General features: G+C 41.5%; 1 protein-coding gene across 2 annotated transcripts in view; it reads left to right on the top strand.

The window, feature by feature from the left end:
• Positions 1-24038, top strand: part of LOC144520974 (ERC protein 2-like) — a 165497-nt gene that overhangs the window by 41531 nt on the left and 99928 nt on the right. For both annotated transcript variants that reach the window (XM_078255114.1, XM_078255113.1), the window contains exons 8-11: positions 12264-12401; positions 16598-16786; positions 20459-20500; positions 21407-21600. In XM_078255114.1, coding sequence (XP_078111240.1) covers positions 12264-12401; positions 16598-16786; positions 20459-20500; positions 21407-21600 — 563 coding nt within the window. The remainder of the gene's footprint in view (positions 1-12263; positions 12402-16597; positions 16787-20458; positions 20501-21406; positions 21601-24038) is intronic.

Here is a 24038-nt window from a genome sequence, read left to right as displayed (position 1 = left end):
ACTCCCAGAAAACTGCAGGTCTGCTGCAACTCTCAGTTCTTTTAAATCAAGGCTGAAGACCTATCTTTTTGATGTTGCCTTTCTTTAAATAACTGTTCATTTCTTATACTGAAGCTGCATTGTTGACACTGTATAACAATCTATATAAGCATATAAAGAGAAATTCCTAAAACAAATAATAGAATTGAATTTATGATTATTCCGGTGACATTCTTTTGCAGAAACGGACATATCTCTGATTATTTCTCTGATGCAGGCATGACAATAGTTGACAGAAGAGACAGACGTTGGGCTGGTCAAAAAGTTAGTCGAAGTAACTAATTTAGGCAGAAGGCCTAAAAGAAAAAAAAATAGTCTATCAACACTCTGAGCGAGTTCTTGACTATTTAGAGACAGACTGCAGAAGAAATAAAATAGTTTAAGAATACGTTCTTGGCTATTAAAAGATTTTTGTCTGCAGGGCTGTACCGGGTTTTACAAGGTTTGCCGAAAAAAAGAACTAAGCTTTGCGGTGACGACTACATCGAAAAAGATAAGAGTATATTCAAGAAAAGCTTCTGTAAATATGGGGAATGAAACCTCAAAGCCGTGCGACGCATCTGGACCCATAGTGGGTGAGATGGTTAGAAAATATGGACCGGACTGCATGAGATATGTCATATTGGTCAAAAATCTTTGGCTTTCCAAAAAATGGATCACTGAGTCCAGGAAAGTTATTTTATCTGCTTTTATATATTTAACTGTTTTAACTGCTCTTCAATGTTTAATTTCTTATACTGCACTGTAACTTTATTATTATTTTTTTTTTCTCGTATTTTATCTGTTTTTAATTTTTTAATCTGTTTTCATGTCATGTCACTTTGAATTGCCCTGTTGCTGAAATGTGCTATACAAATAAAGCTGCCTTGCCTTGCCTAGTAAATCATACCTTTCTACCCTGGTAATGTGTTGTTTTCGATGTTTTGAGTAATTTCTTTTTTAGTTTACAGTTTTCTTTTCACGGTACTGACTTTTTATTTATTTTTATTTTTACATAGTGATTAAAGAGTTTGCCTCCTTTAGCTTTACTCACCTTCAACATGTATAGCGGTTTCTACCACTTACTTTAAGTGTCAAGAGATGACTTTATGCACATACAAATGAGAGCACTTCAGCGAAACCCCACACTTATATCGGCTAGACTTCTCTGACTTTGAAGTTTGAAGGGTCTGTTGCCCCCATCCATGTTTGAAGTGTGGAACTTCTCAACGGTTAAGAGCCCCTCTTTAGCCCCTCTTTGGTGCAGCAATCACTTCTTTAATACAGCGAGTGATACTTTACATGCTGGAGAAATGACTCCCAGACTGGTGGGCTGACGAGTCACAGATATACCAGTGCTAAGCACTTTTGAAATGATTGTAGTGCACCTCTGCAGAGACTACCTTAATTTGCAGCATGTAGCTTTCATTGGTGCCTTATTTTCGGCCTCGAGAGAGTATGATGATTTGTATCTTTTCTTAGGGGCCTCTCCACGGACAGTCACCATAACTTATAGCATGGTACCATGATGTCATTGCTGTAGTTTGAGCCCAACATTGATCCTAATAGTTAGAGGCTAAATTTAACCAAAAATAATGAGGTCTTTAAATGAAAAACAAAAATGCACATGCTAGGTTTGTCTGGGCTTTTTCGGTCTTATGTATCACAACGCAGAACAGTGGGAGCTCTGTTCGAGCCCTTGGTCTATGAGACCATGACCAATGAATAATGATGCATTTATTTATTTATTTTTTCATTTTTGGTTCCTTTTTTTCCCCTTTCGCTGGGGGGGGTAGGGGTGTGGGAGGTACACATGCAGAGCCGGTTGTGGTGTGGTTTTGGCATACATGTGTTATTCATGTTCAAACATTGTGGTCGTCTCAATCCATATTCATGCTTTTAAAAAGGCTGGCTGTGTGCATGGAAGTATAGTATCCCCTATCATGTTCCCTCCCTATAGCAACCACAGACAGAGAGATTCGATTACGTCTGCTTGGGCTGCATCAGGCATTTGTGTGTATGTTTGTGTGTGCATGTTTATACAGAAGGATGCCGTTTACACATGGGTCTCTGTTAATTATAACAGTGTTTAGCAGGTCTCCCCTAGACTTTCTCAGGGGAACCTAGCTCTGTTTCAGAGCACCCTTTGGCAGACTCTTTCTGCACTTGCTCTGGCTTGGTGTCATCGGCACAGCAAGGCCTTTGATTGTGAAGAAAAGTAGAGAGAGAGAGAGAGAGATAAAGAGAGATGTTTCCTGGCCTTCTACATTTCCTCTGTTTCCTCCCCCTCTTTTGATCTCTCTCTGTGGAGCAATTGCTCTTCTGTCTGTCCATTTTTCATAATTTTATGAGTTTTCATTATTGTTGAAATACACTCAATGTTCATGTCCCTTGTTGAATTAATGCATGCATACCGCCTAATGACCAAATTCTGTTTGGTTGCCCAGCTGTTCATTGTATTAATTTGAGCAAACTGCTGTACGTTACCCATGCAGGGATATGCTGACCATGTTTTGCTAAAAAACTATAGTGTTTTTTTCTTTTCTCTCCCTCCTCCTACATATTTTTTACACACTGCCCCAAAACAACACTGGCACTTTTGAGATTGATGCATATGGATAGTGAGGGGAGGTGCTGCATGTTGATAAAAAAAAGAAACTATTAGTCCAGCATTAGCTAAACCAAACATTGCTTTCTGCTTTTGTCCAAATGTGTATAACAGACAATGATCTCTTTCTACAATTTTAAACTACTTCCTAAAACAGTCATATAATAAGTGTTGGCACCTAAAAATGTCATTATATCCAATGACACACCCTGACAAAGGCTTGGTAACAAACCTCAATATATTTTGATTACCGACTAAAATGTGAGAACAGGTCAGAGTATCAAAAACTGTAGAGTGCCCCAAGTTGGAATCAAATGCTTGTGGTCAGATTCTTAGTCTTGTTTACTTAATCTTTGGTCAGATATTTCCGGATCCAAATCAGGAAACTGCTTATTTTAGACTGTGTTTTGTACTGATACTTCAGTTAAGACAACACTGAATACTGATGCACTTAGAAGTGTGGCAAATTTGTTAAATGAAAAAAGGATTTTGTAGAAAAAACGTGTTTATATTCCTCAAACTAAAGTATTGAAAACAAAATTGGTACACTGCCCCCAATTATATTACAACTAATAATGTTATAATGTAGAGGTGCATAGCTTGATACCATTACTGAATATACTGTAAATACTTAGCATAAATAATGTTTGTTGCATGAAGCTGTCACCTGACTTCATGTAATTAAGTTGCAGAAATCGAAACAGTGAATGGCAAATATATCTAGATATACTGTATTGTACACTGTAAATATTCTAGGTGAGTACTTGTGTGTGTAAAAGCTGAATTTTTAGAGATCCTTTTGGGTAACTCTTTACTGTATGTGTATGTTCCTACATGTGAGCGTGTGTGGGATCTTGATAGATCTTGTGATGAGGCCACCAGTGCCTTTCTTCCTAATGGATTCCATCTGACCAATCACATTGCAGAGACATGGCTACAGATAAGCCCGTTGGAGCTGGGGAGGTTCCGGTAAACAGCCTGTGATAGGCCCCCCTGTATTCCCCTTCTGCTCCTATCAGCAATCAGCCGGGGTTAATGGTGAGAGCCTGAGGCTGGCTGATTGGAGCCAGGCTACACATCAGTCAAGACAAACCCAGTGTTGGGCCATATGTCAGGCTCCAGCTATTCAAGTCCGTCTTCTTCCCGACCACAACACATGCATTTCAGTTGAAGAAATCAGACATGTTTGATTACTCTCCGACTTGATGAAGAACTTAAACCTTACTGTATCCTGATAATGACAAAAGCCATAACTCAGGCTGACCTGATTCGACCTAACCTGTTGGCAGTCAAGTGGTAGTATTTTATACTTTAAGACCTGAGGCAGGCTCTTCAGTTTCTGTTAAAGTGGGTCACACTCTGACCCTCTGTCTCTCAGTTGAACCGTATGACTATATGGTGTATTTGACCTGTCTGACCAGATCACTGTAAAGTGTGCCAAGGTCAGAAGCTACACGTTGACACACAGCTGCTGTGGTCCGACGGGTGGCCACATATGACTTACTTTCTTTCTTTCTTTCTTTCTTTCTTTCTTTCTTTCTTTCTTTCTTTCTTTCTTTCTTTCTTTTCTTTATTTCTGATCAAAGGGCTCCCATTCCCTCTCTCCAAAGAGGAGGAAAAAAAAGAATTAATACTAATGGTGCTGGGAGCAGAGGAATAAAGCGTCAGGGTAATTACCCAGCAATCACTGCAGCATTCCGCAGCTGAGGAGGGCAGAGATAGGGTCTTGAGCCTAAAGAGCATGGATGTGGATCAACTTGGCCGGCACACACACAGACACACTCACACTCACGTACAGCCGAGCTTGCACAAGTGCAATCTGTCTTCATTGAACAGCTCTGGGGTCTGCAGGAGTCTCTCCCTGCTCATTGTGCTCTGTGGTCAACCAGGAGAAATCACTATGAAAACAACACTCGCTTCGTCTTTCTAGCTGTTTCTCTGTCATTCTCCGTTTGTGTCTGCATCTCTGTGTGTGTAAGTGTATATATGTGTGTGTTAATGTGTCTGTGTGTTGGTGTCTAGTTGATATGTATGAATGCAGTGGAGGGTCTCTGTGTGAATGACTTTCTGGAGGAATGTGTGGGGAGAGGGGGAGGATGTCTGCTTGTCATATGTGTAAGTGCAGCCCCCATCGCCTGAACCTGGCCTGACATTCATGATAATAATCACAGCCTGATTGTGTATTTGTATTTGTGTGTGTGTGTGTGTGTGTGTGTGTGTGTGTGTTCCTCAGAGTTCAGTACTGTATGTTCAGAATAAGCCACAACGGACGTCCAGAATTAGATAAGTGGATATGGTTTCCTGTTTGTGTGTTCATATGCAAATGTGTTTATGCACATACACAAACAGTAGGCATCATTTATCAAGCTACTTAAATATTTTTTTTAACTGTAAATTAGGATTAATCAAAGTTTTGGGAGTTTTTTTGTTTGAGGTTTTCAGACATTGGACAAACGTTTTTTGATTAACCCTCCTGTTTTCCTCGGGTTAAATTTGACCTATTTTCAAAAAGTTTCTATATCAGAAATTTAACGTGGATGGTTCCATACAATGCTCTTCACAAGTAAAATAAATGATCATTTCACTACTTTCATTGAATTTGGGTGTTTTGTTTAATTTTATAGCAAAGAAAATGATAAAAGAACATTGAAAAGAATGACAAAAATGTTGGAAAAAGTGACAAAAACATCAGGGAAAAGCAACATGATTTTCAATTTAAAATTTTGACCCAGAAAAACAAAAAGTTGCATGGTCGACAGGAAGACAGCACAAGGGTTAAAGGAACAATTTTTGACCGGCTTTGTTCTCTAGTTGGGTCCTAAAGAAAAATTAAGTACAGCTAGTGGAAATAACTCAAGTAGCTCACACTGCCTCTAAACATATGTATGTATATGTACTCAGTCTAAAACTAAAAACAACCAATAAGGGTTTAATGCAAACACAGATTATCACTTTTTAGGAAGGGTTTTTTGATGAGGCAGTTGTGTGAGTAAAATAATTGTTATTTCTTGCTTTCTGAGTAGTCTGTGTTTTCTTTCAAAACTTTATTTGATGACTACAGGTAAGAGCTTTTTTTTCTGGTTACTGACAGTCCAGGCATTAATAAGAGCAGCTGCCCAGTTGAGATAGGCTGTTTTAAATTATGCAGAAGGTGACTGTAATGTGCTTATACAAACAAATTACAATATTAAAAGATTTCAGTAAACCCTTGCCTACTCACCACCTTGCTGATGATCGCAGCTGCACTTATCTGTTTAGAAGATCTTATCTGCAATTCCTTGGCCCCCTCCTGTAATTTTGTCTATCTTCATGGGTGTTCTGTTGTCCCATAGATATTCATTTATAATTCACTTCCAATTTAGGATTGATTGGGGTTCATTCCTGTATGCATACTGACAACCTCATATATCTGAACAAATACAAGGAACGTTGACAAGAAACCTAAAACACATTTATGAATATTGATAAATTAGGCTTATCGTGTGTGTGTGTGTGTGTGTGTGTGTGTGTGTGTGTGTGTGTGTGTGTGTGTTGCTGATGGACACAGAGCACCTTTGTATTTCTAAACATGCGATGGTGGTTTAGAGCAGAATTAATGTTCGTGGAATGGAGAGGAAGCTGCTGTGAGAGTCACAGGCCTCAGTCATAATCGTAGTGAGACCCGTAGAATATTCTGTCTCTTTCGTTTGCTCCTAGTTCCAGCTTGACAAAACTTTTCTTTCTTTCTTGGCTGTAGGGTAGGCAAGGACCTGCCTGTTTGGCTTGTCAAAACTGGATTCTGCCTCTGCATGGTCCTTTTTGGTTTTTGGGCAAAAAAGATTTGGTAGAGAACATCACAGCAGATATAGAGAGACATGCAGGCCTGCTGACACACATGCAGGTACACAGTGGCACAATACATGTTTTTGTGCAATAGTGCCCAGCCCTTTTCTGCAAGTGAGTGTTGGCCAACGGATTAAAAAAAGCACATAAAACCCTTTTTTTTCATGAGGGGGAAACTCTTTTGCTCTCTTTAACACTATAGTTTGGAAAGAAAAAAAAGTCCCCTGACAGAAATAAAGAATGAAGTCTACTTTTCCCTGTTTAGAAAAGTGTGGATGATTTTAGAACCTGAGCATCATGGTTCTTTACCCTCCCTTCTCTTCCTCCCTCTCTCGGGCACCACTCGTCTTATGAAGTCATTTTGCTCCGTCGTTCTGGTCGATAACAGATGAGTAATGACTCCTCGAACAAAGCAGCATGACATCAGGAAGGCCATTCGAGGGGAATAGGGGAGAGGTGTCATTTTCTGCTTTAAGGGTCTTTGTGTCACGTTGCCCCCTTACATTTCCAGCCAGTCGACTCAGTGGTCTGTAGAGATCTGGTGGAGACCTCTCAGCTATGAGTAAATGGTTGCAGATCACTTTTCTAACTCTAGTTGTGTTTCTTAACAAGCTAAGCTGCTACTTTTATTCAAGGTTTCAGTGTGTAATGGTGCAACTAAAGTCTGGGTTCAGAGAGAGCAGTATCTCTTCTGTGTTTCTTTGCTCTGTAAAGTGAATATGTGAAGTGTCACATGTTATAAATATAAAAGTTCACTTATTCAAGGAACTTTGGGAATTTGCGTCTCCTCTGTGGTTGTGTACCACTATGAGAGTTAACATAAGTAGATAAATAGGCCTGTTGCAGAAAATTGCCACATGGAGGCGCCAGTTTACACATTATCAGTGTTTTCTCAGTCGACCAGTGTTGCCTGTGTTGCTCTGCTTCACAGGCAGAGAAGGGGTAGTGGTGGGACAGGGGTTAAATGAAGTGCAAGCACACCCTCCTCACACTAAAAAGGTCACTATCTTCCCTGAGCTTTATGACCAAACTGTGTTTCTCTTTGAAAAGCCACATCTGAGTGCTCAGCAGCAGGAGGAAGTCCTCTATTAATCTGGGAATCAACAAGCTCTGATGGCAGGAGATGGGAACGGTATGCAGGTGTACATGTTTGAGTATACTGTAAAACACACATACATAAACACACACAATGTTATATGTGCATGCTTTACTAGGATTGCAGCGCATGTGATTGTGGAGTACCTGAAGTAGCAGTATGATATTTCCAGTATGTAGTCTTTCATTGTCTCCTGTCTGACTGTGACCTAGATTTCTCTGGGGAAGTACGCACTGTTACTACATAATGTTTAGTTTGCGGTTATTGTCCCTCTGTGTATTTGTGTGTGTGTGTGTGTGTGTGTGTGTGTGGGTGGGTGTGTGTGTGGGTGTGTGGGTGGGTGTGTGGGTGGGTGGGTGGGTGTGTACATACATCCATGCACATACATATCAGTGCCAGGATCTTTGGGTTTTACAACTGTCCCTGTCATATTTTCAGAGGCGATGACAAGCACAGAGAAATGAGTTATCTTACAGAAAGGGCCACCAATTATTGTTTGGTATTTTTATTGGTCCAAAAGAGTTTTAAAAATACAAACGATTGTATTTTTATGGTGGTCACGCTCCACGCTGGTCTCCTTTTTGTTCTGCAGAAATGATTCCTCTGGAGGCCACCGAGTTCTAGTTTTTAGTTTGGATGAAAGACAGACGGGTCGACCGGGTTTGTGGTTCTGCTCTGGAACAAGCTGCTTTTAGATCATGATTTTTCGCCAGAGACACAGGGCCTGATACTGTTTTACTAACTTCTCTCTCATAACATTAGAACTCAGCTTTTCATAATCATGATCATACTCTACAGACTGCAACACCAAGGCTCCCAATGGATTTCAAAGCCCACTAAACAGAATCAAAACGGTTTTGTCGACATCTATTAACTTTTTAACTTTACAGCTATTGTAAATGTGTCACTCATTTGAAAATGAAGTAATGCCATAATTCATGATGTTTTGTTGCACTGATGACAATATCACAGCCTACTTTTAACCCACTAGTTTCACCAACGATTTGTTATAGAAGTTGTTGTAGAAGCCAGCACAACCAAGTTTATAATAGTTCATTTGTAAACCATTTTTGTTCCCATCTTTTTTACATGTGCAGTATATTTTTCGTGTTGCAGTACTGCCCCTCTCTGCATCTTTTATTTTTTTTACATAATTACGTCAATGATTAGTTGATTACAGTAATCAACTACTATGTTGCAAAAGTCAATGTCATGTGCAAAGTCAGGGTCAGTAAAAGGTAACCGCGCATCAACACGTTCAAGGTGAATCTGGTCGCGTCCTATCAGCTTGCTGATAATGTTATCAGAGTCAAAACAGTATGGCTGTAAACAGTGGGGAGCCATGTATGTGGGAGATGACTGAGACAGACGTCATGGTTTCTCAGGAGGATACACACTCAATGAGACAGACAGTCCATACCGCAATGCCTGGCCCGTAGAGTCATGGTAGCTGCCTATCGTAGGTGGTCTGCTTCAGTGGGAGGTGTGTGTGGTTGGAGAGTGGGATGACATATGCACAGCGGTTTAATGATGAAAGCCTGTGTGTGTGTGTGTGTGTGTGTGTGTGTGAGAGAGAGAGAGATATGCGGGAGTATAGTTTGAGGTAGCCTCATACACAGAGAGATAAAATGAATGGCTGCTGTTCTCATCATAACAGTCGAGCTACTGGTTAGGAGGCCCCCCTCTCACAGACATATGGCTGACCTGTACCTCGCCTGTCGACAAAAGGCATTTCTCTTTGGAGAGTATGTTTTGACTTTGAGAATTCTGACAGAATTCCTTGCCCTCTTTCCCATATCCATGACTCTCGTGACTCCTCAAACGCCGATACGAAACGTTTAAGTTATATTCAACGTTTTATCTGCACAATTTCACAGAAGGCAGAGCGACATGGCTTAAATATTTCATCGAGGGGTTGTTATTTCGTGCGACCAGGCCAAAGCAAACTTAAGCCTGGTAAAGAATGTAATCATTTATCTAAGACCAGGAGCGACATGCTCAATTTGACCTGAAATAGGGCTCTGTGGTGCCCATTGGGACAGGGAGCTAGGGTGTGCATGAGTGCATATGTATATGTTTTTTCGTGCATAGTTAGGAGAACAAGGTATGTCAAAGCTACCGAGCTGCTACATCTAGAGGCCAAAGCCAGATATTTGGTTTGTTTGTACTTCCTCTTGTGTTTACTGCATGTGGAGATAAGCATGTTCCAGCGTCAGTCTTGTTTAATCTGTGAGCAATCACTGGTGCTTCATGATGGTTTAGCTTTGGTGCTCAAGTGCCTACGTCTCTTGGAAAATAAGTGAAAAGTACCTCTTCAGCCCACTTACTTAAATAAGAGAAACGAAAGAGAATAAACGAGGAAAACCATATCAACCTCGCCTCTTTCTTTCTCACAGTGTCCACCCTAAAACCCAATCTAACACACCCATGGCAATCATAAATTGCTGGGAATTGTATCTATCTTTGGTAGTGTGAGGCTTTCCCATCATTCCCTGAAGGGTTTAATGTCCCTATCACTTGTGGACTGACCTACCAAAGCCTTTAGCTTGGCTGTATAATGACTGTCATTAACCTATCAAGATCTGCCGAAGGGTCCTGACTACTTTTTCCCACCCCCTCCTGCCACTTTCCCTCCATTGCCACAACCAAGTTGGCTCCTTTGAATCCTTGCTCTTGGGAGCAGAGAACACCAAAGTCTACAGTCTAATTGGATTCATTTGTAAAATAACTGTGGAGATTTGGATATTATCTACTGTATTTATGTACCATGACTAGAATGCAGAGTATCTCCTCCTCTCCCCCCCCACACACACACACACACACACACACACACACACACACACACACACACACACACACACTGAACATTTTTTACCCTGTCACCATCTTAGTTGAAATGCAGTCTCTCTGGCCTGAAGGGCTTTTCTTGTTTGTTTTTTTATTGGATTCTCATGTTCATTAAGTAAGAAATTCTTTTCAGTGTATGTGCCTTTCTTTTGCACAACACAGGCCCTAAACTGAGAAAGGACCAGTTGGGTCAAATGTGATATTATATTATATATCTGTCTGTCTGTCAGCAGAAAACAACCTAACCAAAAATGACGCTCTATGCCAGTGTTTACCAACCTGACGAGCCAGATGGTTTGTCACAGAGAACCATCTGAGAAGCTGTCATTGGAAACTGTTTAGAAAAGGGCAGAGACTACCTGGCAGGTGATTGGATGAACCCACTGTCTATCACATCTGCCACTGTTGTTTCGAATGAACAGTCGCGACCGTCACTCACACCTAAACCGTGCCCATAGCTGCAAGCAGCTCCTCGCCAGACGCAGATTGGTTCGGTAAGCTGGTAGTTAATACGCAAGGCATTACTTGAAGCCTGACCATGGATGTATTATATTAACTGGATACCGGATCCCAAAATGGCGCCTATTCAGTTCACTGGAGTTGCTTGTCTGGCGCATATGCCAAAAACGTTTCTAAGCTTTTGGGTTTACTTCCGTGATGCGGCCCACTGAACATGTGCAGTAGTGTTTCTCCCACTAGCCCCACCGATGAGTTTCCACTCGGCCCATAGTATTTAGATTGTGGTGACGTCACAGGCTTTTAAATTGCTTTTTTTGGCTAGAGGGAAGTTTTTCAAATATAAAAGGTCCATGGATTAAACATTCAGAATAGAAAGAGACATAACCGACCTTGTTTGCAGTTCAAGGTGAGCGCACTTCCTGGGGGCCTGAGTCTGACTAGATGGATTTTCGTGTGATACGTGATCGTGCATGCAAGGTAAAGTTTATACTGTAGGTCTCGGGATCTCCTGGAGTCCATCCACTTTTCAAATTGAACTACTACTTTTTTTTTTATCAAGATGACATTAATTCAAATGTAAGAGTGTGCTTGTGAAGTCACCATGTCACCATGTCCTGTCACCAGATGTGCTATCCCTTTGTAACTAATTTGTAGACCTCTGGAGACTCATTGCATGGCACTGGGTTCTACCCCAGCTGCATCTGGTAGTGTTTTGTTTGGTACAGCTCCGAGCATTTTGTGTTTTGTGTGTGTGTGCCTGTGTGTCTGAGTGTGTCTGTGCATGTGTCTTTGTGTGCGTTTGTGTTCTGTTTTTGCGGATGTTCATCAAATAAAGGTATTTGAACACCACAACTGGCTATTACACTACCACTTTAGCGACATGAGGTTAGCCACAGAAAGGCAGCTGCAGAGACACAGTCCTATAAGTCATTGGGCTGAATCGACTCTTAGTATAATCCTATTAAACTAGTACTAAGTCTGATTTGCTTACACCATCCAATGGCTGTGTTGTTTACACATGTCCACTAAATCTATCTTCTTCTCTCTTCATGGATCCAACCATAATTGTTTTGACTCATGCCTTACAGTGGAGGCTTTCATTGCTGCTCATCTTTGAGACGCTGGGCCAGAATGGGAGACATTACAGCAGGAAATTGGAGAATGCAGCCAGAGGCTGAGCACACTATTCAGTGTCTAGATTCATCTTCTCGATGAATCAGCAGGCAATGGGATAAACATTTTTTTGTGATGCTTCGGTACCGCAAGGTCTCCAGTCACGATAGTCCAGTTAAATGCTACTTAACCTTTCAGGTTTGGTCTAAACTTTTCTGTCTGTGACTCTTTTGATCTTTGATCAATATGCTGATAACCTCAGCTCCTTTCTTGTCTCTGTCTCTGTCCATTTCTCTCCAGATTGAGAACCTGTTGGAGCAGTTAAAGGATAAGGACAAACAGCTGGCTGGGTTGAGGGAAAGGGTCCAGGGCCTTCAAACTGACTCCAGTAACACAGACACAGCCCTGGCCACACTGGAAGAAGCCCTATCAGAAAAGGTACGGAACAGAGGTGGGAATGAAGGGAGGGTGAGGATGGCTTTGTTGAAAATGTTGCAGGTCAAGTAAAGCTGATAGCAACTGCTGGGAAGAGGGACTTGAGATGGGGGCCAAGGTTGCTCTGTTAAAATAGTTTCTGGATGGATGTTGTAAAGAATTATGCACACTATTATTGAAATACACTAGTTTTAAGAAGACCCTTTGACCACCACTTGGTTTGGAAGGATCTGAAAATGTTTGCCCGTTGAGGCACACTCTGTCTCTAAGCTGGTATACAGCATCTGGCTTAATTAAGCTGCATGCTTTGCTATGACTCACTGCCATAATTTACTGACACAGCCTCTTGATTTATAGACCTTGGACCACACTAGACGAGGTCCTCTCTGAACACAGTAAGGGAGAGAAGGAGAAAGGGGGTCTAAGGTGAACATAGACAGAGGATTAGTCCCTGTCTGTAACTGCGCTGAACATAGGGAGGGAATGAGCTATAGAATTAGAGGAGGATAGAAGTTTTGAAAGGGGGAGGGATGGAAAAGTGGAATGGCAGAAGAGGCACAGCCCTGATGGAAGAGGTGGCCTCAGAATTAAGGGAGGGAGAGATCAAGGAATGTAAGGGTGGAGGCAAAGTAAAAAATGAGTAACTTCAAGACATACGAAAGAAGAAGAGAAGGAGCAGAGCTATCAAAAGGATCGGACTGGGATGGAAATATAGTAACAGATAACACAGCCATGCACTTATAGAGGAACTATGACCGTGAGTGAACATAATGAAAGAGACAGTGTGGACGCAATGTACTAAGTCTCAATGGGATTTGTACAGTCCTGGTCCAATGTTAGTAAAATATCAGTATAATTGATTCTTAACTGGATTTACTGGCCTCCATAGCTCTTGGCGAATACTATAATGAGCACAGTAGCCTACCGTATGCATCCATATACATTGGATGATACATTGCAGCATAAAATCACATTGCTAAACAACTGCCATGTAAATCAAGGTGAACTAAGCAGAATAACTCCACACTGGTGAGTGAATGGGCTGAATGTTGGTCATAAATATGCAGGTTTTGTTGTTTTCTGGCAACATGAGAGAGCAGCTGGTCTCCACAAAGCCTCACCTTAACACCACTGAGCTAGCATGCTGCCACTAACACTAAAAGGTGAATAGTCTTGCTGGCCACTGTGGTGTTTTGTCTTTAGTAAAATGCAATGCATTTCATTGCACAGGTACATTTGCCTAATAAAACCGCATTGATTTTGCAGTATTCCGGGGTAAATAAGTTACTTTTACGAGAAACTAGAATGCTAATGGTGTTTTTCTTTCTACACAAGCCTTTAGTGACGTGCTTTTCAATTTGCACTCATGGTTACTGTGTGCCAGTGATTTGTAATTGGAGAGAGGCTTGAATACAGGGTAGATTTGTTGTTATATACTATACTGACAATGTATATACAGTCTACCTTGAACTGACTGGCTTAATTTCAGAGTGACTTGATCTTGCTTAGGTTTGTTGCATGTTTGAAGTTGTTGCTAGCACACATTTGTTGGTACTACAGTCTTAAAAAATGATTGCTTTGGCGCTGCAGGCTTGCAGGACGGTTTGCATTTATGTGTTTGTACTGCAGGCTAAAAGATGGATGCTGGTTTACATTTTGCTGGCACTGGCTGCTGCTTAAGAGTTTATAGAGCTCCCAGTTAGGACAGATGTGGATGTCTAGCTGTTTGTCTTGGTTTTCCAGTGGCTGCCACATTTTTATGTGTTCCAATGCACACATAGTCTGTATGTATGTGTATGTTTATGCCTATATATTTGCAACATTAGCTTGTGTTATTTGTGCTCTGACGTGTAGAGACTGAACGAACACGGTCAATAGAAAATATTCTACATGAGCTTCCATGACAAAATTTAAGTGGTGCACCTGTCTGTTGGATCTGAATAGTGACGAGGATCCCCCCCGCCAAAAAAACACATACTGATTTTTAGATCTTAGTTAAATCAACAATACAAAATACCGCATAAGGAGGAGGTTGGGGTGTTGGAAGGAGCTGCGTCAGCAAAAGGCATTGACATGAGCGTGATCATCAAAGTAACAGTGTGAGGTTATGATGTCCACGCTGTATGAATATGATTAGATGTTACTAGCCACAGCTGGGAATGAGCAAATCATTGTGAAGCATATTGCAAACAGCTGATGCCAATCAGACAATACAAGCATGATTTCAGTGCTCAGCCTGAACTAGCAATATGCTTCATTACTGACATTTTTTTGGGGGGCTTTTCTCTTTATTTGAAAGTGGATAGACATGAAAGGGGGAGAGAGATAGGGGATGACACGCAGCAAAGGGCAGCAGGTCGGATTTGAACCCTGTGCCGCTGCAGGACTCAGCCAACATGGGGCGAACGCTCTTACTGGGTAAGAGGCTGCCCCCATTACTGACATTTTGAAAGGCGGTGTTAAAACCAGGTAGAAGTTCAAACTATTTCAAACGTGACCTTTGCAACGTAATGTTTTTTCAGCTGTTCTGAACGGGAGATACAACATTAGTGCTGAGTCAGCGAACAACGCCTCCTCAATAAAAATATTGAACATTGAAATGTTTTTTACACAGTGTTAAGTGCTTTGACACTGATCATGTGAAAGCACGTTAAGTGGAGTCAGACACAGGGGTGCTTGATTTCTTGACAGGTATGAACATGTGCGCGTGTGTGTATGTGTATGTTTGTCTCTGCCTTGTAGGCTGCAATTACTTCCTTTGATTGTGTTGAATTTTATTTTGCTGGAACTACACTGAATGTATATACATTCAGTCAACAAGAAAAAAAAGTCTATTAATAGACACAATGTTGGCTGATGTGATTTTCATTGGGTACATGGATGTTTTCACTTAAAATGATCTTTTATCACCTAAATGTTTTTGTTGCCGACAGACTTTGAAATGAATAGCATAATGGCACAATAAACTGTAAATCCCTTTTCTGCCTTGTCCCATCTGTTTACGCAGAAACCACTTCAGATGCAGCTTACATATAATTCAGCTGTGATGAGGAGAATGTTTGGCGAGCTTTTCAGACTTTGTGGTCAACACAGGGTGTGTGTAATGTGTTTACAAGACCAAGTGTGTGTGTTGCTAATCACATTCCCTGTCACAAACCTGCTCTTGGAGCCAGTCGCTAGCCACAGTGCTGTGGTTCTAATTAACAGGCTAGGGCATTGTGCCCAAGCCGAGCCCTGCTCTTTGGTGTTTGTATGCCTGTCTGTGATGTTATGTGTGTGTATTTTTGTTGTGTTTATGTGTGCTCCACACTTTTTATTATCACATCCTGATCTCTTTCCCTAAACCCTAAACATCCTAGAGATATTTCATAATGTGGGGAAAACACCCAGGACCTAGTCGCCATGTGGTCTCTCTCCCACTCTGTTCTCTTTCTCTCTCGTCCTCTCCTCCAAAGCCCACTATGTAGTGCGTTACTGTGCCAGGTCTAGTTAGTGGGTGTATTTGTCCAATTACCCAGGGGCTAAAAGCTGCCAATCATGCGGCGATGCCACATCGTAAAGCCTCATTGCTGAGCTGTGCTCTGTGCCTAAATAAACACCTGAGTCAACACCTTGATAATCACTTCAGTCCACACCTAAACACACACACATACACCTTAACACACACCTACTACACACACCTTGCATGCTCCGCCACCCATGGTTTGGACTTGGTCTCAGGCCAATGCCCAAAACCTTGGTCCTCCCGCTGTCCGATGTGATTAGAGAATAGAGAAAATTATGATGTAAACATTCCAACTTGGTTCATCAGCAGGCAATGTGGAGTTGTTAGGAAGTGATCTACAGTATTGTCAAATCCGTTCTCAATAAATCTGTCTGTGCCCCTCAACCCTTCTTCTGCTTCCTTCATCTCTCTGTTCTACTTGGCTCTGATCTCCTCATGTCCCTGCTATTATTTATGGCAGTATTATTTATGATGGGGATTTATGAGTTTGTCTTTGGCCCTTACTTTGGGAGGCATGCTGGTGAGCCTAAACAGCGAGAGATAGGCTCATATCTTTCAATAATGATAAGAAAGAACTGTATTCAAACAGGGCTGTCTTTTGCACACTGGAAGCAAAACATACATTTCTTTTAATGCAAAAAAGCTGAGGGTGGCTCTTCAAACTTTATTTTTTCTTGTTCATTTACTATCTCAGGAGCGAGTGATTGAGAATCTGCGCGAGCAGAAGGAGCGGGAAGACAGGGTTCGGCTGGAGGAGCTGGAACAGATGAGGAAGGAGAACCAGGTATTAAAGGACAAACTTTCAGCCTTGCAGCCCCAGAAACTGTCCCAGAGTCAGCCTGCTAACCCTGTCCTGACACAGAACCAGAGGCCTGATGGAGAGGTCAGTATGGATTGTTTTTTAGAGGACAAAAAATGTGTGTGTGGTATGCAGTGTTAGTAATTTTTGTAAATATGTTTTGGCTATTGTATTACATTTAACCTGAACTATTTAAAACAAAAGTTGTGGTTGAAACAGTGTGCATGTTGATACAAGCACTGTACACAAGATTGATAGTCTGGTATGTGTGTGGACTGCTGCAGACAAACAGCCATCAATATTTCATCGTTATTCACATCATGAGAACAGACTTCAACACTTGTGCCAAGCTCTAAAATGAACCCAAACGCAAAATCTCATTTCACAGACCTCATAAAACAAATAACAAGTACCTTTCTCAAAACCCTTTTACTGTTGAATACTTTAAGAATTAAAAGAATTTACTTTTACAACCACTCTGCAGTGGTTGTAATACGCTACTTGCACCCTGGATTTACACTGCTTACATCTACAGTAATAATAATTCCACTCTTGTACCTCCCTGTGTGCATCCACACTATTGTTAGCAACTCCCTAGCAAAAGGCCTGCCTGCACTTTGTCCCGCAGGATAAAGGGATGAATTAAGAGAGGGTGATTTATGGATGTAAAAGATCCCTCTATCCCTGTTCAGGTGCCAAGTCAGAGGCCTGGCTGTCTTTTTTTCTCTCTTTTTCCTCTCCCAGGCTTACAAGCCAGGACAGAATCTCACCCTGCCAGAATTTATGAGAATGTTTTCTTTTATTCTCATAAAAAGCATACACACATCTCATTCCTGTGAAATGATATTGTGTTGAATGTTGACACCGCACCACATGAAAGGGACAGACCCTTTGTAACAACAGATTCACACTCTGACAGAAGTGTTGCCATAATTGGACTATTTTGGCAGCAATCAGACCTGTAATGTAAACTTGCAGATTCTTCAAAAAGACAGATGGTGTTTGTGTGTTTATATTTGTGAGTGTGTGTGTGTGTCCACCCTTTCAGATTATACCGCCATACCCCATTCTAGTGCTTACTTGTGTCTAATTTCTAAAAGAAAAACTAAAAAGCTAGCTTGTACTGCAGTACTGAACAAATGTAAGAGGGTTGCGCTTGCTCTTGTGCCTATCAAGTGTGAATGCACTTGTAATTTGCTTTAAAAAAAGAAGAAGCTTCTTCCAAATTAATGTAATGTAATTATGTGATGTAACACATACAACAAGGAAAGGAAAGCTGGGTTATTTACATAGGACATTTTCTTATTGCACTACTTTTAAAAAATGTATTTTGCTATATAGATTCATCAGGTTTTGACAGAGACTGTAAAGCACAATTTGCTTGATCTTAATTAGTATGATAAAGAAATGTCTTGAGCAAATGCTGAATTCTCCTTGTGACTGTCACTTGTGTTAATACAACTGGAATATTGTTGTTGCTTGGCGAAACAATTGCATTTCCACAATGTCTTAATGCCTAATATACAGTAAATGCTTTTGGAATTGTTACATTAATCCAACACTTGTATGAGAAGCGTCCTCATTTGACGTTAATCTCAAATCCCAAAAATGGGGAATTAAGCTTTTTGCCTGACAGCCATTAACCTCTCATGCAGATGTAGAGTTTGTGTTTGCCATCAGGTCGTGTACACACGGTGGCCCACTCACTGTATCTGCAGATGTTTGTATTACTGACTCAGTCAAGCTGTTAGCTGAGCTTTTTATCTTGACCTCAGAACTCTGTTGACTTCACTGCATCCTCATCCTCTTCCCATAAAACAGTATTTGTTGATTCCGAGGTTAATAAAGGACTTCTGAAACTAAATACTAGCTCTTCAAAGAGAAAATTGTAAAGAACTTCAGGGAAGGCAGTGACCTTTCCAGGGAGGTTTGGCTTAAATCAGCAAGGAGGCACCACACCTTATCTCACTTTTGAGTCCTATTCAAAAGACTCTTTTTACCTTTTTTTGTTGTTGCTTTTTTTCTTTTTTCTTTTTTTGTTCTCTGTTTTTATTTGTTGATGATAATATGGAAATAAGACTAATCAGACATTGATTTTTGCACAGACAGATATTTAATGATATCGAACTCTGTCATGTCTATGATATAAATAGGAGTCAAAACATTTTTTGTTTTTATGCTACCCAGCCACAGTGTGGCTGGGTATTCTCTGACCCAGTTCAGATCCTGGTGGCCACACATATTTAACTTATTTGTAATATTTACACTTCAGAGACATTTCCAGGAATGATAATAATAATTTCAGTGACCAAATATGTAATTGTATCTTTACTGGCCTTCCCCCTCTTGTCATAATATCACAAATCCCTGTTGGACCCGCCGTTCTCTCAGCCCCTTCTTTCCCCCTGTCTGTGTTTTCCACTGAAAGAACATAACAAACTCTGGTCCACTTAGGCCTAATGCATTTTGTGCAAGCTAAGATTGGGTTGGGTGTGTGCGCACAAGTGTATGAGGCTAGGTGTGGAGGTAATGGGGGTGAGGACGAGGTAAACAATGACTGCTTGCCTTCCAAAGGGCCAAGTGGCCCCCTTTTTCACAGCATTTAATCCTTAGTACAGGCGTGTGTGTACTGTATACACATACAGTGACAAGATTATGGGGCTTTTAAAGGTCACATGTGGCACATACAGTATATTGTAGACAGGCTAGTCAAACTCATCAATGGGCAGAACCGAAATACACAAAACCATAGAGTCATAGTAAACAATAATATCTTCATTGACATTTTGAGGTTTTTCTTAACATTTACAGATGTTGTGTTCCTGCGAAGCTACCTCATTTTGAATGCCTGCACATAAAGACTTCTCAAACATTTAGTTGTGCTCTATATATTGTGCCCATGGCTGTATCTCCTATTATGCAGGGGCCAACTTATGCATGTGGTTTATCTGTTGGGTTTGTTATAATGGGAAAGAGGCATTTGTTCAGATTGGCTAGTGGTAATAGTTAACAGACAATCCTTGGTGTATTTTCTAATGACTGACTCAAGCAGAGCTACATGTACAGTCATAGACCTGACAATAAATTGCTGTGTGTGTGTGTGTGTGTGTGTGTGTGTGTGTGTGTGTGTGTGTGTGTGCCCACTCACTTGATGATGTTTAAACGAGTGGCCTCAGCTGTTTCAACAAGTTAAACAATCTTCGAAAACACAGACAGAGAGAAGTAAAGACCAAGCAAAGGAGGGAGAGGTAGGGAGAAAGATAATTCTAGGGTACAAACTTCCTCTGGGATATTTTTCTCAGAGAAGAAAGAATCCATCAGTGTAACTCTCGTGTTGAAAAAAAATTTGAGATGTTTGGAGGTCTCATAAAATCGCAGCCAAACAGAGGGAGACAGTAATTTTATAATTATAATGCCTGAACTCCTAACTCTACATGACGGATGCCCCGGGAGACAACTGATAGACAAAACCACAGAAAAGCAGGCAGAATAGGAACCGGGGGGGGGCGGGATGAGATCGCATAAGGGGAAGAGATTGGTTGTGCTTCAGCTAGATTGTGACCCTAACCACATACTCAGTTTAGGTTTGAAAGCTGTAGCCATGCACTGTGATCTTGCATCTGACCCTGTGTAACTGTCAAACTGTGTCCAATATTTCAGTCCTAGAAGATGTTATGACTGTACCTGGTTCTTATACTATATTATTATTTTGATTGTGATTGATTATGTGTTTTATCTATTTGTTTTAACTTCTAGGTGCCAGCCAAAGTAGATGGACTACCAGCAGTAAGCCCAACAGTAGGTTCAGTTATTGTCTGCCTCTTATTTGTTTGTGCTTGCATGTGTGTGAGTGTGTGCGCGTGCGTGTACGTGTGCAGAGGCCACTCTGCTCTCTGTTGCCAGACTTGGCTTAACTTGAATCTGTCTCACTATATTTTAACACGCTTAGCTCAACATCCACTAGCCCTATCTGACCTTTGTCATTTTCAGCTATACTTGTCCTGTACTGTCATTCTTAGCTTTGCTTGGTCAGTCTCAGCTTTTTAGCTTCAGATGTGCTTTGTTAGGCTAAGCTTTACTTTGTCACCATGAGCTGGCATGTTGCCAGCTTCAGCTCTACTTTCAGCTGAATTCTTACATGATAGAATGCTTACACTTACTCCGGATTTCCACTGAATGCAGAACGTCTGCGGACTGGCTCCGCTGCGTATCGGCTGCGTGCTCCGCCGTCCGTCAATACCCACTAGGTCCGGATTTGTTGCGCCACAGCTGCGGCCATGACTGACAGCTGTAGTCATGAGGATCCACAAGATCTCGCGAATTCACGTAGAATAGAACCACAACACCAACAACAGTTTGTTTCCATCTAGAGGAGTAGAGGGGAAACAACTCTGTGCTGTGTTTTAAAGGTGTAGTGCAGGGAAATATGATCCGCCGTGAGCACGGTGTATTTTATTTTGAAAATTAACCGGATGTTTATTTTGTTTCTGTGCTCGACTTCCTGTCCCGCACTATCTGCCGTGTGCTGAATTGCTGTGGCGCTCTCTGGCATCCGGCAAAAATAGAAGCTCTGCGTATCTGCTCCGGAGGGCTGCACTGTAAATCTACTTTCAAACTGCCTTAATACTAATGTATGCAGTATACAGTTTTGTGGCTGTCTCTTATGTATCCGCTCCCTCTGTGTGTCCTGCTTTCCCCCCAAAGGCACAAAACACGGAAGAAGCAGTCCGGAAGTGTCCAGACATCACAGATCGTCTGAGGCTTCTGGAGCAGGAAGTTGCTCGCAACAAAGAGGAATCTGGGAAGTCACAAGTGGAGGTGGATAGGCTAATGACAGCTCTGAGGGATGTTGAGATGGACAAATTGTGCAAGGAGAAGAAAATTGCTGATCTTGAGAGGTGAGGGTCAAAAATTCATTGACATGTATATCCATTATAAGATACCATCTGGGTGTCCTCAGAAAGCAGTGTCCTTCTAAGTGACCGGATCTTTGTAAGAGCTTTATTCATTCCTAAGTGCTCTATTTATAAAGGAGTAATCCACGAGACATAAACTGTCTAGATTGTGTCCTCCCAGCACTTGAAACCACTTCCACGCTGTCATGCTTTTTGCCTGATGTAATCACACTCTAGAGATGCACACTGTGACCTATGTACATGTGTTGTTTTTAATCATGTGGCTTATCATTTGTTTCTGTGTATCAACGTTTGCAGACCTGGGTAAGTAGTTCTTTGTGTGCCTGTTGAACAAATCATCATAATACCGCCAACACTGTCCGTAGCCATCACTCTTGACATCATGCCATGACTGTTGGGTTTGAGATTTTCCCAGGTATAAAGTTGTAAATTGGGGCATTTTGGCTCAAATTTGATTCCCAGAAAGATCAGATTTGACTATCCCAGCGGGACAGTAAATGTACAATGCATTTATGGAAAACAATCTCGGTCCTCATTCCTGTCACAGCAATAACACAATGAGAGACTTTATATGTTTCCTCATTCATATCACTGGAGACGTATAGCCTTTCAGTTGTGTTGACTTCTGCAAAGCTTCTTCCCATTTCATTGCTATCGTGAGTGCTATCATGTGTGTTTTTCCACATATCTTAGGTGTTTTCAAATATGTGTCTGTAAACCCTATGTGTAAGTGGTTTAGTTTCTGTCTTTGCATTACTGTAAATGCATTCAGCAAGTGTGTGTGTGTGTGTGTGTGTGTGTGTGTGTGTGTGTGTGTGTGTGTGTGTGTTTGAGTTTGCCAGGAAGGCAGCCAGCAGCATGCCAGTGGGAGGTGGTTTATCCAGCCCAGACACTGGCTGTTTATACTACTCTGTTTATTACTAGTGCAGTGCTACTCAATTATCATCTGATTTATGGATTGGCATGGTGTGTGTATGTGCCCACATGAGTGGTTGTTTAGTGCCAATGCAGAGGTACTGTATGTGAGTGTTTGTGTGGGTATTTACTTCGTAGATGTGTGAAAAAGAAGCAATGAAAAGAGGCATGGTTTTGTGTCTGTACATTGGGTGGGTCTGAACTTAGAATGGTTATAGTTAGTTGTGTGGCGGTTGGCGTGTATGTAGATTGATAGTGGGTGGTGGTTTCTCTGTTGGTGGATCGCCAACTGCACAGAAGAAGCCACAAGTGTGAAAGAGGTATGTGAAAGAACAATGTTTTAACACTTTGGCCCCCATCAGGTGTGTTAACGCTAGCTATGATTCTGAATGCCTTAGAATGTATCTGGATGGGCTGCATGTACTGAATCCAACACAGTTTCCTGCCTCATTCATTACCCGTTTTACAGACTCTCCACTCTGGCATGGAAACCGTATGCTGACTGATTCAAACTGTGTGGGTATGCATGAACATCAAGTATAATAGGGATACAGTAGCTCCCGCAGAGTTTGTTCAGACAGTCTGCTCTCTGTTTCAATATGTCGGTGCATACGTCATGCCTCTACTGTACCTCTGTATGTGTCTGCTACTCACATGCAGTGGAAGAGTGTGCCCACGCACATGTATGTGTTAATCCGTGCATTTGGTTTCTGTGCACAGCCATTTGTGGGACAGGAATGTTTGGGATCAGGCACTGGAAAAGTTTCTTTACACTCAGCTCATCCATCTTATCGGGGCTGCTGTCTCATTAGTGTCAGCCAGTCACTTCTATCAGTCTGACCCCTCCCTGGGTCAGCGCGTATGGGTCAGAGGTCACAAGCAGGTCATCTGCAGGTTATCAGAGCAGGATCCACTGCAGTCATACACTGCCACTGTAATAAATAAAATAGAATAGCTTTTTAGTTAAAAGCACAGGAACATGAACTTTACAGTATGTACATTGGCTGCTGTAGAGAATAGTGGAACATCAAGTTATTGTAGTTAAAATCTTGTCATGTTATCAGTGGAATTTCTGATTTAACAAAGACATTTAACATGAATACAGGCACAAGACTTTTAGCATATGTGTGTCTCTGCACACATGTGTTATGTGACAGCATTGGCGGACGAGTTTGTCCCTGTGCTGATTGGACTTCTGTGGAAGGCAGTGCAAGATGTGCCTGGGCAGAGGATGCATGTCTTTTTAATCAGAGTGTTTCTTTTGGAACTCAGTCAGATGGCCTATTAACCACTATCTGGATGGAGAGAGAGAAGAACAGATGAGTAAATAGACACTTTCTCATCCAGTTGGCAATGCAGCAGAGTGTCAAAGATGAATGTAGCCAGCAGGTCATTGTAATAAATACCTTCCAGTACAGGGGGAGACTCACTCACAGCTATTTAATAGCTTAGATCTCCTAGTGATCTGTCATCAGTGACAACATTAGGTAGTTATTGTCAGTGTT

This window comes from Sander vitreus, chromosome 7 (assembly GCF_031162955.1).
Source record: "Sander vitreus isolate 19-12246 chromosome 7, sanVit1, whole genome shotgun sequence".
Taxonomy (NCBI): Eukaryota; Metazoa; Chordata; class Actinopteri; order Perciformes; family Percidae; genus Sander; species Sander vitreus.
Note: the sequence above shows the minus strand (reverse complement) of the source record. Positions and strands in the feature narration are given on the sequence as shown.